Source organism: Copadichromis virginalis, linkage group LG6 (genome assembly GCF_057382275.1).
Source record: "Copadichromis virginalis isolate Kocher_CV1m ecotype Utaka linkage group LG6, C_Virginalis_male_GT1.1, whole genome shotgun sequence".
Classification (NCBI taxonomy): Eukaryota; Metazoa; Chordata; class Actinopteri; order Cichliformes; family Cichlidae; genus Copadichromis; species Copadichromis virginalis.
The window spans coordinates 20,567,524-20,582,751 of NC_140623.1; the positions used below are offsets into that span (position 1 = coordinate 20,567,524).

The 15,228-nt window shown below is 37.4% G+C and overlaps 2 protein-coding genes across 2 annotated transcripts in view; one reads left to right on the top strand and one right to left on the bottom strand.

Annotated features, from left to right (window-relative positions):
- Positions 1–889: 889 nt before the first annotated feature.
- On the top strand, positions 890–9,568 carry ppa2 (inorganic pyrophosphatase 2). The gene is made up of 12 exons (XM_085459152.1): positions 890–1,145; positions 4,151–4,215; positions 4,294–4,338; positions 4,703–4,756; positions 5,273–5,392; positions 5,557–5,643; positions 5,878–6,004; positions 6,686–6,813; positions 6,928–7,013; positions 7,121–7,190; positions 7,305–7,344; positions 7,557–9,568. Exons 1-12 carry the CDS (start codon positions 956–958, stop codon positions 7,577–7,579), a joined length of 1,035 nt encoding a protein of 344 aa, XP_085315278.1. The 5' UTR covers positions 890–955; the 3' UTR covers positions 7,580–9,568.
- tet2 (tet methylcytosine dioxygenase 2) overlaps positions 8,120–15,228 on the bottom strand; it is a 30,517-nt gene continuing 23,408 nt past the window's right edge. Inside the window, exons 5-10 of the mRNA XM_085459151.1 lie at positions 14,970–15,178; positions 14,504–14,654; positions 14,321–14,410; positions 13,146–13,283; positions 12,668–13,013; positions 8,120–12,247 (exon numbers count right to left, since the gene is read on the bottom strand). Of these exons, the coding sequence (XP_085315277.1) occupies positions 10,893–12,247; positions 12,668–13,013; positions 13,146–13,283; positions 14,321–14,410; positions 14,504–14,654; positions 14,970–15,178 (2,289 nt within the window). The 3' untranslated portion in view covers positions 8,120–10,892. The remainder of the gene's footprint in view (positions 12,248–12,667; positions 13,014–13,145; positions 13,284–14,320; positions 14,411–14,503; positions 14,655–14,969; positions 15,179–15,228) is intronic.

Consider the following 15,228-nt stretch of genomic DNA (forward strand, 5'->3'; position numbering starts at 1 on the left):
ATTCTTGAAGGTAATTCAAAGCGCTTCTCTGGATGTTAGCTGACTTTTCTTCTGTTCTTGGTTGAGTTGTACATCTCTTGACATCCTCATATTGGTGATGATTTGAACCAAATATTTCACATTTGGATTCATCCCTCCATAAGACCCATTGCCACTGACTTTCCATCCAGTTTTGTGTAATTTCAAATATCTCAGCCTTTTCTCCCAGTTTCCCTTCCTTAAGAATGCTTATCCAAGATGAGCTCTATAAATCCTCTATAGGCACATCTAGTTGGTATTTTCCTTTTAATTTGATCTGTTTAATTTGCTTATTTCCATGATTATTATTTCTATTAATACTCAGTACGTGTGTAATATAACAATTTCAAGCTGACAGGCAGGAAGGTGGAGAAAAGGGACACAAAGAAAAAAGTAGAAAGACCTGAACGACAGCTAGGGGGCAGTAAAAATAAAGCTACTACCCATTACAATCCTTTCTGTGGCTGTAAAATTAAGTTAGAAATAATTACTTCCGGTTAAAATATGATTTATTATTAATAAAATAAAAACAATGTATTGGTAACAGACGAACAACTGAACAGACTTGAGGCATGAGACCAGGCTACTTATACGTGACACTACACTATTATACCAAATAAAAAAACAAAACAAACAAGAAGATCGTGTTAAAGAAAAAAACGCTTCTACACTTTGGAGACGCAGGTCAAATATGGGCCACTGCACTGACTAAATATGTCTAAGAGTGCTGGTCTGAATATGGGAAAAATAAATAAAATATACAGTACATTCGCACCTTCATGTAGAAACTGCGTCACACAAAACTACGTCCGCAGCTTTGGGGTGTTTTATTTTGAAACGCGCTGACCGGAAGCCCGCGGTTTCACGCCGAGGCTGTTGAAACAGAAGCTGGAGGACGGGAAGCAGGAACTAAGACGGGGGAAGTAAGAAGTGTATAATGAGCGCACTGATGTTACGCTCCTCGGTCCGGTGTTTGGTGACAGTTTTCGGCACATTTTCCGCCTCTAGCCGCAAAGTTATTGCACAAGCAGCAGCTGTTTCGCACCAGTGTTATTTCAGAAAAACGATGCACTATCAAACGGAGCAGAGAGGACACCAGAACTCTCCCGACTACCGGCTTTATTTTAGTAAGTTAATTTCCGCCATTGTGAAAGGAACCATGCCTGTTTTTGCATTGAATGCTGCAGCTGGTTAGCACAGTCTCAAAGGTTGGTGTCCGACCGTGTTGTGGTAACCATAAGTCGACATGCAGGTCAAGGTAAACGCTTGACCTTTGAGTTATATTTCCTGCCCAAGCGGCTCTTTTGCGGCTTTGCTTTTAGTGCCAAAATCCCGCTAACGCTAGCCGTCGTTGTCACGTGTTTTGAAAGTACGCGTAAGGAGAAACGAGGAAGAGGTGCGTGTTCCTCGTGGGTTGTACTTCCTGTTTGTTGGCCACGTGGATGCCAGTCATGCAAAACCTCAAGCAAAACCGAAAATGGATGCATTTCTATCATCAAGACACATCATATCAAGTCAAACCGTGTTGTAGATCATGAATTTTCTTTATCAAAATGTAACAACAGGGATGAAACCAGATATAAAGCTTTATTCAGGCACAGCAAAGGTCCATGCTTGACCCCAAAACCGCACTGGGGTTGAACTCTGATGTGGTGCTGTGTGATCGCAATCTACACCTGAGCAGGGAACTCCAGTGCTTCCTCAGTGACAAAAGCCTAACTTAATTAAACAAATACATTTAGCTTCCTCGTGAACATTATTGTGATAAGGAGGAGAGAAGCTGAAAAACTAAAATAAACTATTCTGGTTCAGATTGTGAATGGCACCAAGCCCAAGCCAGGAGAGTGTAAGGAGTTGGGACAGTCCAGTTTGTTCACACTACAAGGCACTGTTTTCTTGGAGTATTAAAATGTGTTGTATGACCTCACTGTTAGCGCTTTACTGCTGCATCAGTAAATTACCAGAAAATGTAAAAGTGCCACTTTTTAAATGAAAATGCAAGTATCAATAAACATGAATATTCAAGTTATAGTGTGCACATGGTAGTAATGAGGAAACTGGACTGGAAATGAATGCATTTTTGCTTTTCACAATAATAATTGCTTTAAAAAAAAAGGGAATTTGAATCACAATTTTAAAGAAAATGCTGTAATATTTGATTCATCTTGTTTCAAGCAGAAGGCTGCAGACATGCAGCAACAACATGCACACTGCAGTGCACTAACGTGTGGGCTGCATGCATGGAAATGCACTGCAAAACATACACCTGAGAGTGTGTTTGGGATTGAACATTGCTTTGGTATTGTGCATTAGAAAGCCAATTGTTCTTTTCCTGTTACTGTCAGTAATACAGGAACTTCTTAAAGCTTTGGCCACAATAGAAGGGCTGTACTGATGCCTGTGATTTATGTAGATAATTCATTATTGTATAGTCAAATAATAAGACTCATAATGAAACTTTGTCAGAAGATTGAGCAGTTTAGGTTAATAATTTATTTTTCCCACCTGCATAATAATAATAATAACAATAATAATAATAATAATAATGATCAATGAATAGATTAACATCAAAAGTATTTGCACATTTATTGAACCCTGCAAAACTGTCTGAAACTGAAAAGCTTTTGATTTTACCTCACTTTCTAGTTTCCTCCATTGGCATTGAGAAAGTAGAGTAATAGTGTACCTATGACTGGGCAGTATATCAATTAAAATATGTTTTCAAAAGATATTAGCCGACAGCGTCATTAATACTGTTATAGTTTGATGCTGTGTTTTGTAAAGCTGTTCTTCTGTAAAGCAGTGTTTGCAAGGTTTGTGTCTGTCCTCGGTGCACTGTCTGAGTGTAACCTCGTCCCTTGAAGCTTTGTTTTGCTGCACCAGTAATAGCTTAAAGGCTTGACCGTGTATATATATTTGTCTCTGTTCTGTTGCATGTGACAACATACACCAAAGTCTGTTGATTTGTGGACACAAGGACAAAACAGGGGTTGCTAGTCTAGTTGGTGTGAATGTCATTTTCACTAACTGACTGAGGCGGCAGTTAATTAAGACCTTATGTTTTTGGGAGGTAACATAACTGTTTTTGGTCAGTGGAATCTGGTGGGACGTTAAAGTTTCACTTCCTTGTGGTGAAGAGCTTCCTAATGGGAGCTAAAGCAGTGGCAATTTCTGTGCCAGTCAGTTCTCCTTTTTGCTTGAGGTTGTGCTTATTGCCGTCAACTGCAGGTAACACTGACTCATCAGAACCTCATACAACCCCCACTTCAAAAGCCCAAGTAAACAGTCCCTGCCTGAGTGATATGCTCCACCACCACTAAAGCAGTTCATTAGGCATAAAGCTCAGACAGGACCACTCGAGCTTCAATCCAAGGAGACTTGTTTATACCCCACAGACGGACAGCATTTGGGCAGAATGTCCTCTCTGTCAAGGGAGGCCATCTGTGGAACAGTCTTCCTCAACCCATTAGAGAATGCTCTACACTCAATTTGTTTAAGGCAAAGGTTAAAAACTGGTTATGGACAAATCAAGTGTGTGATCATGTATGAGTTGTATAGTTTTAATGTTTTATTTGGGAACAGAATGGTGTGTATGTGTAAGTTTGGTGATGGAGTTTTTATTATGAATGAATGATGAATTTTTATGAATTATTATGTCTATTTTTTATGCTTAAGGACAACAGATGGAAATTAGCCCTTGGCTATAATCTGGTATGTTTACATTCATGTAATTTTATTTTTTTTACATTTATGTTCATTAACACGCACTGTCCTAAATAAAAAAATAAAAAAATATATGAGTAATACTTATATTTTAAACACCAGGAACAAGTGGCACCCCAGTTCTTTGAAATATGAACTATGACATCATTGTCATTATTATGATTTTTTTCTTTGTATTTTATGCCGATTAGTCTGTTTAAAAAAACTGTTGTGACATCTCTTATGATGTTTGTGTGGAAAGTGTCAAGATATAGATATCCAATCACCTCAAAAATAACAAGATTTAAGTTTTTGTTCCCTACACAGACGTCTGGAATTCAATTGTAAAATGTGTGTTAAGCGTAAAATGTTTATGCACAGAAGTACTTTGCTAAAGTTTTAATTTATGTTTTGTTTTTTTGTTTTTTAGAAACCTCAGATGGGAAATACATTTCGCCATTCCATGATATTCCACTAATAGCAGAGACAGAACAGGTAAGGGTTAGATAGCAAAGGTCTGTTTTCACATGAATCTAATATTCTAACCATTTTTATTTATTTTATTTTCTTAAGGAAAATGATGTACCTGCTAAAAAGTCCAAGAAGAGTGAGAGTGAGGTAAAGTTCGATTAAGTGTTTCAGGTCACTTCTACCATTTAGGTGTCAAACTCTGGCCCGCGGGCCAAATTTGGCCCGCAGCCTAATTACATTTGGCCCGCGAAGCCAAACCAAATTACTAGCTGGCCTACTGGTATTATACAGCTCATATATATATTGTTTAGTATTAAGCTTTGCTTGTTCCATATTCAGTTTTTCAGCAAAACGTGTTTGAGTCCATAAGAAAAGATTCATTCTTATATCTGGAGGATTAAATATATTTCAATAAATATTAACGTTAGCCCGCGACTTTGTTCCAGTCTTGAGTTTTGGCCCACTGTAAAACAATCAGGATAATGTATTCGGCTTTCTTGGTTTCTCTCAGGTGCTCTACAACATGGTGGTGGAGGTACCGAGATGGTCAAATGCTAAAATGGAGGTAAGAATAGATAAAGTAGTCATGTACGTACATGCTACAGGTAAGGTATCACACATTACATTCTACTATACCCTATGACAACTGCTGTTGCACTGGAAAAAAGGTTATTATGCACAGTCATCTGTTTTTAAGAAATTGTAGTCGTGGTTTTGTTTTTAAGTCAGATAGCATAACGACAACTGGAAGACACTTTATTTATCTTTAGATAAGCATTTGATGTGGCTTTTTGAGTTGTAACTGACTTACAAAACTAAATGTAACTCACCACAAGGAAATTTATACCGCATTTAAAATGTAATGGAATGAGTTGCCTCCCACTTCTGAAGTTAGAATAGCAGTGCCCTGAAGCTGTTTTCATTTAGCTAGCTAGCTAAGCATGAAAGTGAATTTTGGGGAGTTCCTGACATTTAAGAAGTGAAAGTTATTTACCTAATTTCTTCAGCTGCGCTTCAACAGTGGAAAAACAACAAACATGCACATAAAAACACACACCTTCATAATTGCTTCAATTCCCAGATTGCGATAAAGGAACCGCTGAATCCGATCAAGCAGGATGAAAAGAAAGGAAAGCTCCGCTATGTTGCCAACATATTTCCCCATAAAGGTTACATTTGGAATTATGGGGCACTTCCACAGGTGAGGAAAAGCACAGTATGAGATAAGCCTCCTCCTTCTTCATTTTCATCATATCTGTTTCAAAATAACAGTACTGCAGTTCATTTTGTTGTATTTAAATATATTCCAATAATTATATTTTACAAATACCTGCATGATTGTTTTCTTACATGCTTGAACTGAAGACGTGGGAAGACCCGGGCCAGAAAGACAAAGAAACTAATTGCTGTGGTGACAATGACCCCATTGATGTTTGTGACATAGGCACCCAGGTAATACAGCTTAAATCTGTACATTGATTTTATTAGAAACATTCTATTACGTACCCCTTTCTAGGATTGCTAGCAAGTCATATCTAATGAATCATGAGTCTTAGATATTTGTGCTATCAGTTAGGTGAACAGGTGCACCTAATGATGTGGTCAGTGAGTGTATATACATGTGCAATTTATGTAGTATTGCTTTTTATTAATTGATGATTTATTATGTGTTGTTTGGTTCTTCAGGTGTGCTCTACTGGTCAGGTTATCCAAGTAAAAGTGCTTGGCATCTTGGCCATGATTGATGAAGGAGAAATGGACTGGAAGGTCATAGCTATCAATGCTGAAGACCCTGATGCCAAAAATCTAAATAGTGAGTGTTTTAAACTAATGAAAGTCAAGAACTGGTAACATGTAATTAATTTAACGTACATTAGTGATTATTAGTAATTATTTTACTGTTTCATGGCAGCAGAAAGATTAAGGCAGATTCAAAATGATAAAGTGATCTGCTCTCTACCCTGATTCAAAAATACCATTTCATTTTCATCTGCTTATTCTATACAAGAAGATTAAGCACATGTAGAGCTGTTTAAGGTTAGCTATGCAGCCAGTATGCACTACTTGTCAGATTTGCATTTGCCCACGTACCAGGAGCGAGATACTAATGTACCTGCCCATTTCAGATTCAGTTGATTGTTTATCCAACACAGACATCATGGGAGAAATGCAGACTTGCACTCTGTAGTTAAGTCTGTACCCTGTGGAGGTTTTGCTGTAAACATTGCTGTGTTTATATTCAACGTGTCTTTCCAAAACACACTGTACCCTAGCCAACATGTTTAATGCATTTCTTAACCTCATACAGCATGTTCTAAATATTGTTAACCCTGCATTCATTTTAACTTGAATCCTGTTGTTGTATTAGTGTTGTATAGCTACATTGTGTCATAAATTATAATCTTAGAAACTGCTAACTGTAAATTTTCTCACTAAATATTTGCTGCACAATTTAGTTCCCAAATTCATGTTATTGAATGTGTTTTTTCTGCAGATATAGAGGATGTCCGCAAGAACCGACCCGGTCATTTAGAGGCCACTGTTGAGTGGTTTAGGAAATATAAGGTGCCGGATGGAAAGCCTGAAAACAAATTTGGATTCAATGGGGAGTTCAAAGACAAGGTACTTACTACCTTTGTAACAATCATATGACATGACAGTCTGCTACTAGTTGCAGTCCATGCAGTTAGCGAAAGAGGCAGCAAAAAACAAAATAGTCTCTATCTCTGTTGATAGGACTTTGCAGTTGAGATCATTAAGTCCACCCACGAGCACTGGAGGGCACTAGTACAGAAGCAAAAAAATACTGGAGGAATTGACTGGTAAGTTAGTTGAAGACAAAACTCCTGCTTTATGTGTTTGCATATGATGTAAAGGTGTAACTGGCTATGAAAGTATAATGAGCACTACTCTTTGCTTTTTTCTTCAGCAAAAACACGTTATGTTGTGATAGCCCTTGGAGATGTACCACTGATGAGGCCAGAGAAGTAGTTCAGTCGGTAAGAACTTTACTAGTTCTTGTTTCACACTATTGGTAGCCATTGCAGCAGTAAGATATAAAGCTACACGATGAGTAAGTGTGGTAGGTTTATTTTTATATTTTCATTCTCCAGGCTCCTGCATTTGGCAGCGCACACCCTGTGTCTCCAGAGGGTAAGTTAAAAAAAAAAAAAGACTTATTAATATATTTCTAGCTACATAAATTAATCGATGAATAAATAAAAGTGAGAGAGAAGAACGTATTCCAAGAATCATACTTGGATTTCCACACAGGGAAATTGCTTTGCAACAGTTGTCCAATTAAAAAAAATAAAAGAGATACATTTTAAATAATTCTTTGCCATTCTAAACCTCTTCTTGCACAGTGGAAAAGTGGCATTTTGTCTGACACTCCCAAAACAGCATGGATACAGTCAAAACGTCTGAACACCTAATGAGGGATTCTTCTGCAATCTTATTTTGTATGGAGCCATTTAAAAGAGAGCCATCGACACTCTGTTATTTGTTGAATAAAAGAAACACACCAAGTGAAGAATTGTGCTAAAGTACCAGACTTGAAGTCGGGTCTGATTTATGGTGCCACAAGTGACACGTGTTTGAATTTTTTGCTAGTATGCCAATTATTATTTGTCATGGGGGAAAAAGGACTCCTTTTTTATGATTGTGAATCATGCTGTATTTGTATTCCAGGACTGTTGTGGCCATGTCTAGTTTATATTTATATAGTCCTCTAATTTCCTGTACAAATGTAATTGTTCTTGCAGATACAGAACCACACACTTTATATGTAACAAGTAAACGTTTGTGTAAATTAAAAGGAAAATCTTAAACATTATGTGTGTTTTATAAGTTCACATCACAAATTTCAACTTGTGGATAAAACACAGAATTTAGATATTGTGATTAACTTGGAAGTAACAAATAAAAGTGCTTTAAATAAATATAAATTTTATTTAAAAAAACACCCACATATCAGCAACATCAGGAATGATATAATAAACAGCTTTCAAATAAACTGCATTCAGTACATTACAATACTTACAGTATTAATACCCATCCTCAATTTGATTTTCTTTTTTCTTTTGTAGCATACCAAACTTCAAGAGAACTAGGGAAGCTTTAAAAAAGTAAAATTACAGGCAAAAAGTTGCACTTTTTTTTATACCTTTTAGTGTCTAACTGCAAAAAGACCAAGTGTGTATGAACTGCTGGCTTAACCTTTGAGATGAGCATACTAGCTAAGCCCAGAAAATCATTCAAGTAATGTTGACTCACTCAGAATCACTCTGAAGCATCTTCAAGTATGGCTATGCTTTTTAACCCGCTATTTCTTACTACACCTTGGCTCTCTCAACAACGACCTGCTACTGTAGCTGGGTACTGTACAATGAAATTTAACATTTCTATATGATTATTTTTACAGAACAGATTAAAAAAAAAAAACTAGAACTACTGACTGAACTATGGGGATACTATAACTGTAACCAGCGACAGTGAGTGTAATATTTACAAAAAACTTTCTGGATTATCTAACCAAAATCATTTTAACTTGGGAAAGGGTCTCAAAGGACGAACTATGGTAGAATTGACAAACAAAAAGAACCAACATGAACATTGAAGAATGAGTTATACTCCTGAAATACAAATTCTTGGTATGTACATTGTGACATAATTTATTTTTTTTAACACATAAACAATCTGTTTAAATAAAACGTTTTGAAATTCTACATTACATTTTTTTTTCCTGAAAAAGAAATGAAGTGCTTTAAGAAAATGAATATTGAAAAGTGGGGTGAGTTGTTGCTTTAGCATGACTGTCATTAATTTAATTACATTAATTCAATCAAATAGATTGGGAAGAAGTCATTGTACAGTTGCTTAGTGGTTATAAATAAATGTATACACAGGCACAAAGATGTGCAACTATTTTAATCACTGCTCTGGTCTTGCTTCGTAACATAAGCAAAAAATTGCTTTTTGTTGTTTTTTTTGTTTTTTTTTTAAGTCAATATCATTCCCTTTAGTCAGCTCAGTGCATATATGTTCAGATTACTATTACCTCCATTCTCCTTGCTAAAATATACGTACAAAACTGCAGGAAAGTATATTTTTCCACACAAAATAATTTTGTGTGAAATATAACAAACAAGAACCATATTGGGATTCAGGATGCAATGGCAAGTCCCTGAATATGAAAAAAAAAACCAACCACATTAATACAGGCAATGCAGATGTACACAAAATTAGTTGAAAATGTCCCTGATTTTTGCAGTAATATTAAAGATTCAAGTTCAAGTAATACTTTCTTGCAGATTCATAAGAAAGTAAGAAATGAACTTTTATGCCTTTTGGTGGCCTGAATTTTAAGTGTGATCAACATTTTGAAAATAATAAACGAATAAAGAAAGAAAAAGATGTTATAATCCTATTGCCAAATGTTTGAGGTATATGACAGGTTTGTACTGTACACTATTTAAAAGCCTTCTCACCTCCCAAAGAGTCTCACATTTTATGTTTCTAGTAGGTTGAGTAGCACCTTATGAATAGATTCATTTGAAACCCAAAGAAATACAGTGAAACAGGCTGTTAGCATTCTTTGCAACAAAAAATCTCTAACAGGAATTCCAAAAGGAATATTAATTTACTGTACAAATCTCACCTGTTTATCTTACAGTTAGATTACAATAAGTAAAGACCACACAGCAAGCCAGCTGCCCTCTGAAACTGACACTGAGCTTACCCAGTATCATGTTTCTCAGTGTTTAAAAAGCACATTTACTAAGCACCACAGAAAAATCTACATGTAATATTCACAATCACCAGGTGTGTTCAATTAACCTGTTGTAAGGAACGTTTAAAAAAAAAATTGATAAACAAAGGAACCCTGGAAAAAGAACCAGAAAAACCGAGATCTTTCTCTCTGTTTTTTTTTTCTTTCAAAAATGCACCATAAAAGAATGGCTCAATTTACAGTAAAAATGACATAGGAAAGTGAAAGAAGCACCAGCAATTGATAAAACTGTTAAAACTTTTGCATGGACACCTTTATGGATTGTTCATACAACCCCCAAGTCCTTACAAATTCATGAATGTCACAATGTGTTGCTTAGAAATGACATGCTTTCAATGCAGACATATGCTTTTACCAGATCTTATAATTTAAAGGTACTACCAAAACTTTTTTCAGCTTCAACTATCATTACCAAATGTGTTTTAAAAAACACTGGCTTTTCGAAAAGCATTTTGTATGTTGGCATGATATTTCCGGTGTCCCGCTGACATTTATCTGTGCAGTTAGTGTAAAGGCATTTGAATTAAAATAAAAGGTAATAAGCATAATTTTTTAGCACCGTGAATGTTGTCATTTACAAAAAGTCAGTGTTTTATGCCAAGATTATATCTCCAAAAAACTTTGAAAGAAAATTAAAAACCACCAAAACTCACTCTTTACAGCTAAAATAGATCCGTGTGTATCAGAGTAAAAGCACCAGAGAGTTTGTATCTTGCAAAAGTTACCAAAGAAGAATAAATACAACCTTTGTAAGGTAAACGGGTAAAGCTTGATTGTTAAAGAGGTGAAAGGTGATTTGTAGCTCATCTAATCACAGGTTCCTTTTACAACAAAAGGGTGATGGGAGGGCATTGGTGCCTGTGGTCTTGTTTGTCATAGCACCTTCAAGGGTCTTCTTAATGAGTGTTTTCTACGCAAGCTGGCTGTAAGGCCCTGTAACCTTGGTGAAGGCGTACGGAGATGTACTGACATACGTGTTTGTTGTGCATGACAAAGATCCCTCCATTAGTGCCTTGATATAACGTTTGTAAGGAGGCTCCCCTGTGGTCTCTGATGACTCTAAATGCTCACGTTTAGGCCCCTTTTTGCTGGTCTTGCTAGGAGTCCCCTCACCGCCATTCCTCTCTGCTTCTTCTTCTTTCTCTCTAGCCTTTTCTGCCATCTTTGCTTCCCACAGTGCCAAACCATGCTTGGCTTCATTCAAATTTTTGTGCTGGTAGAACACTAAGGAAATACGGGTTGGGTGGGTGCGATCTGGATTTTTAAGGGGCGTTGTCGCATGGAGCTCCCGTTTTGCACACTCAATAAGGACAGAGCCATGGCTAGGTGCCACAGCCACTCCACCAATATCAGGGTCTAAGAAATTGTGCTCGTTGTCTGACCACAGCTCTGGCTTTTGCGGCGTGGTGGGTGTCTGTGGTGTTCCAGGCTCCAGCTTGATACTGGAACCCATGAGGCTTCCATTTGGCAACCTTAACCCTGACTGTGTTTCAGGGTTTAAACACATACTGCCAGACTGAGCAGAAAGCATTTGTGGACCAGGCATACCCATCTCTGCTTTGATTTGCAAATGGAAAGGATCTTGGCCTGGGGACAGCATTTGAGGGTTCTGGGGCAGATATGGATTTGGGCATTCTCCAAACCGATTGCCTTTGCTCATAGCAGTTTTGTAATCTACGCCTGCATGGGCTGAGGATGCTCTTGAGAGGGGGTCCAGAAACTGGGGATCTGAGGCGCTGTTAGGAGTATAAGGTCCATAAGGTCGCATGGGAGGAACTGGTCTAATGCTGCTGGCATTATAACCATTGACCTGTAAGCCTGGCTCACCATATCTTGGTGGGTAATTGACCTCATAACGCCGTATACCATACTGCTGCTCTGAGTAAAGTGTCGGCCGTTGTTGTCGATACATTTCTAAGTGCTTTGGGTTTGAGGGATAATATGGATTGTAGTTGTCAAAGGGAATTCCTCCATTACATTGATAACCGAGGTATGGACGATTGGATGCATTCATGTATGAGTTTGATGCATGGAGTGGGGAAGGATAAGGGCTGGAAGATGATGGCTGATGGGGATATATACTTCCTGGCTTTGAAGTGCTTGGAAAAGACCCATTATGGTTGGGAAACCTGGAGAAAGCAGCATTTGTTGAGCCAGGATAAGGAGGGAGAATGCTCTGGTGGTGTTGCTGCTGCTGATGGACCCCTAGGGGGTGTTGTGGCTGACATGATTGACGGGTTGCTCCTACAGCACCTGGAATAAGTCCTGGAAAACAAAATCCATTGTGTCACCTTTTGTAAAATCATTATTTGTGGGTCTTTTGGTGTTCAATTTAGTGTTCCAACAATATGTTGCTACAAAGAAAAAACATGTTTAACGCTTTCCCCCACAAAGACACATTTGACAACCTACACTGTACCATTAATGAAAAGTTATATATCTACATAAATCAATAAAGATGTAATGTTTTATTTATTTTTTTTTAGAATACATTTCATGTTTTTCCAATGGTAAAACCTGTCCAACCTATACAGCCCTGGTAAGCTGTATAGGCATAGAGCACCCTCACTAACTTCTGATGCACACCTCATTTTGTTCTGGAAGCAAGCCTGAAATATGACAGAAACCGCTCAGTTCAGAGAAATCAATGGATACCTATGAAGAGAAAATAATTTGTTACCCTACCTGCCATTGGATTGCTCTGAGTAGAATTCTCAAAAGTGCCAGCTTTTGATTTGGCCTTCTCTCCTTTATCGTTGGAGCTTTCCAGCATGGCATTCTTGTTGGCAGCTGCTTTCTTAGCATCCAGCTTTTTTTGTCGGCAAGATTTAGCAGGCTCTGCAAGCATGCGCACCTGGCGGCGGAAAACACTGAGAACTTGGATAGCCCCTGACTTTATTTTTTCTTGTTGACCTTCCTCACTTCCAAATTCATCAGTGTTGGAAGCTTTATAAAGAGGTAAGACATGAAGCTGCTCATCCTCTGGAATCTTTCCAATCCCTCTGTTATCCTCCCTCGTTAATGTACACACCTGAAAAAAAATAAAAGAATTACTATCTGAATTAAATGGCTTTGCAGGTTGAATTTATGCAAAGCCATAAATTCAAAAACCGGCATTTTTCTAAAGTACTTAGAGAAATGTGTTTCCCTTTTTTATCCTTACCACAGTGCTGCCACCCTGCATGTTGTGGAGGTCTCTATGAGCATGGGCGCAGAAATCCATACAAGCAGTAACCCCAGAGAAAGGACGGCCATCCTTGAGCCCAAGACGGCAATCCAAAGCCCTATGTTCATGTTCCACCTGTGTTCAGGAACAAAAAGAAGTTAATTTAAATAAGCTGCCTAAAAGTTTGTGAAGGTCACTACAAAAAACAACAAAATGATAAGCCAACATAAGGTGTTCTACTAGGGTAGCATAAATCACTTATGACAATTCTTCAAAACTGTTTACACGAAGACAATTTTTACAGTTCCTTTATTTTGTTTTTTAATATAGACCACATGATTCCCCTCGGCTTTTCCATGGGTGTTCAACTAGGGTGAGATCAGCTGACTATAAAAGTATAATTTATGGTGCACATCATTTTACATTTAGGGATTTCTCTTACCCTATAAATGAGGACATTTTCATTATAGAAGAAATGACACCATCGAGATAGAAATGTTCCATCATAGGATAAAGATCTTCACTCGTATTGCCTCTTGGGTTTTAGTAACCCACTCACTTTACAATGACTGTTTACAGTGATAAACAGGCCTAAGTTATGCACTTGCAGCATTGATCTAGCATTTTCATACATGCCAGAGAACAAGATTGAATCTTGGCTGCTTAACAGTAATATACAGCTTTCTTGTAAGAAAGGTCTATAAAAATTTGGACAAGGACACAGGTTTTCTTTGCCTCTGTACACCACAAACACTGATCTTAAATCAAACAATCTAGGTGTGATAAAAGAGTGGACTTTAGGCTGTCATTGAAAGCAATAGATTTTATTAAAAAAAAATATGTAGTTGGGCTTTTTTTCGTACTTTTGAGCTTTAGAGAATAAAGCACTGTACCAAAATGGCTGTAATTTTGAAAAAGTTTCAGTGTCATTTTTAAGAAACTCCCAGAATTAAAGTGAAAAGCCTTCACATCTTGATTCTTTGATTTAAAATCCCCTCTGGTGGATAAAATTCTCCAAAAACTTCCCTGTTTGCAATTTGCATTAGCCACATATAAATATATGTGCAGTATGTAAATGTTAATTGGTTTAGGTTTTACCAGGTAATAAGAAACTGTATTTTAATTTTTTATTTTAGTTTAAGAAAGAAAGAAAAATATGTCCAGATATTCACCTGGTTTCCATAAGCTTCAGGTGCCATAGTTTTATACAAGGGAGCCAGTAAAGTTGCCAGATTTTGAAAGTTGCTCTCCACTCTCTCTTCCTAAATGGAAAATTGTAAGCATTAAGATGAATAGCATGTCAGCTTAATCAAGGTAAACACAATGTGAATAATATTTTAAACTTCAAAAAGTACCTCCTTCACATCATCTCCAAGTAACTTGAATTTTCTTGGGACTTTGCTCCGGGCAAACTTGCAGCCATTGTAGTACATGCTCCAGGAACAGCCAAAGGAGAATGATGCTCCACAGGCTTCAGGATCTAATCCCTGGCATGCACATGTCCTCCTGCAAGGGCAGAGCAAAAATTAGGACTGTGATAGTCAGAATGATAATCTCATGATCAAAGGGGGAACTGGACTTGAAGCAAAAAAACAAAAAGTAATGAACAGAAATACATAAAAGCAAAGGCATTAACTATATTTTCCATGGATGCAAAAAAACAAACAAACTGAAAACTGTTTGGTTTAGAGAATGGTGGAATATTTTGGCACTGGCAAGGAGATCCTTAAGATACAGTTTTTATATTATATAAATATGTGATAGCAAATATTAGATCAAGTCTGAGTGGCTAAATGTGATTTACACAGTGGTGTCACTTACTCCTCATTGAGAGCACAGCGTCTCTGGGTGAGGGTTCCATGTTTTGTTAGAGTTTCACTTAGCTCGAGGTAGAGGCGGTCAGCTAGACTTGGCAGAATCCCTTCCCAAACTAGAATTACAACAATGATGCAGGTTGTTGCACATCTGTGGCCAGGGCGTTCCCGCACCAAAACCAATAGCTTTTCTTCTTCACTGGATCGACGAATCACCTGAAATGATGAAAAGTATGGGAATATGTGCACACAAAGATATTTAAGGG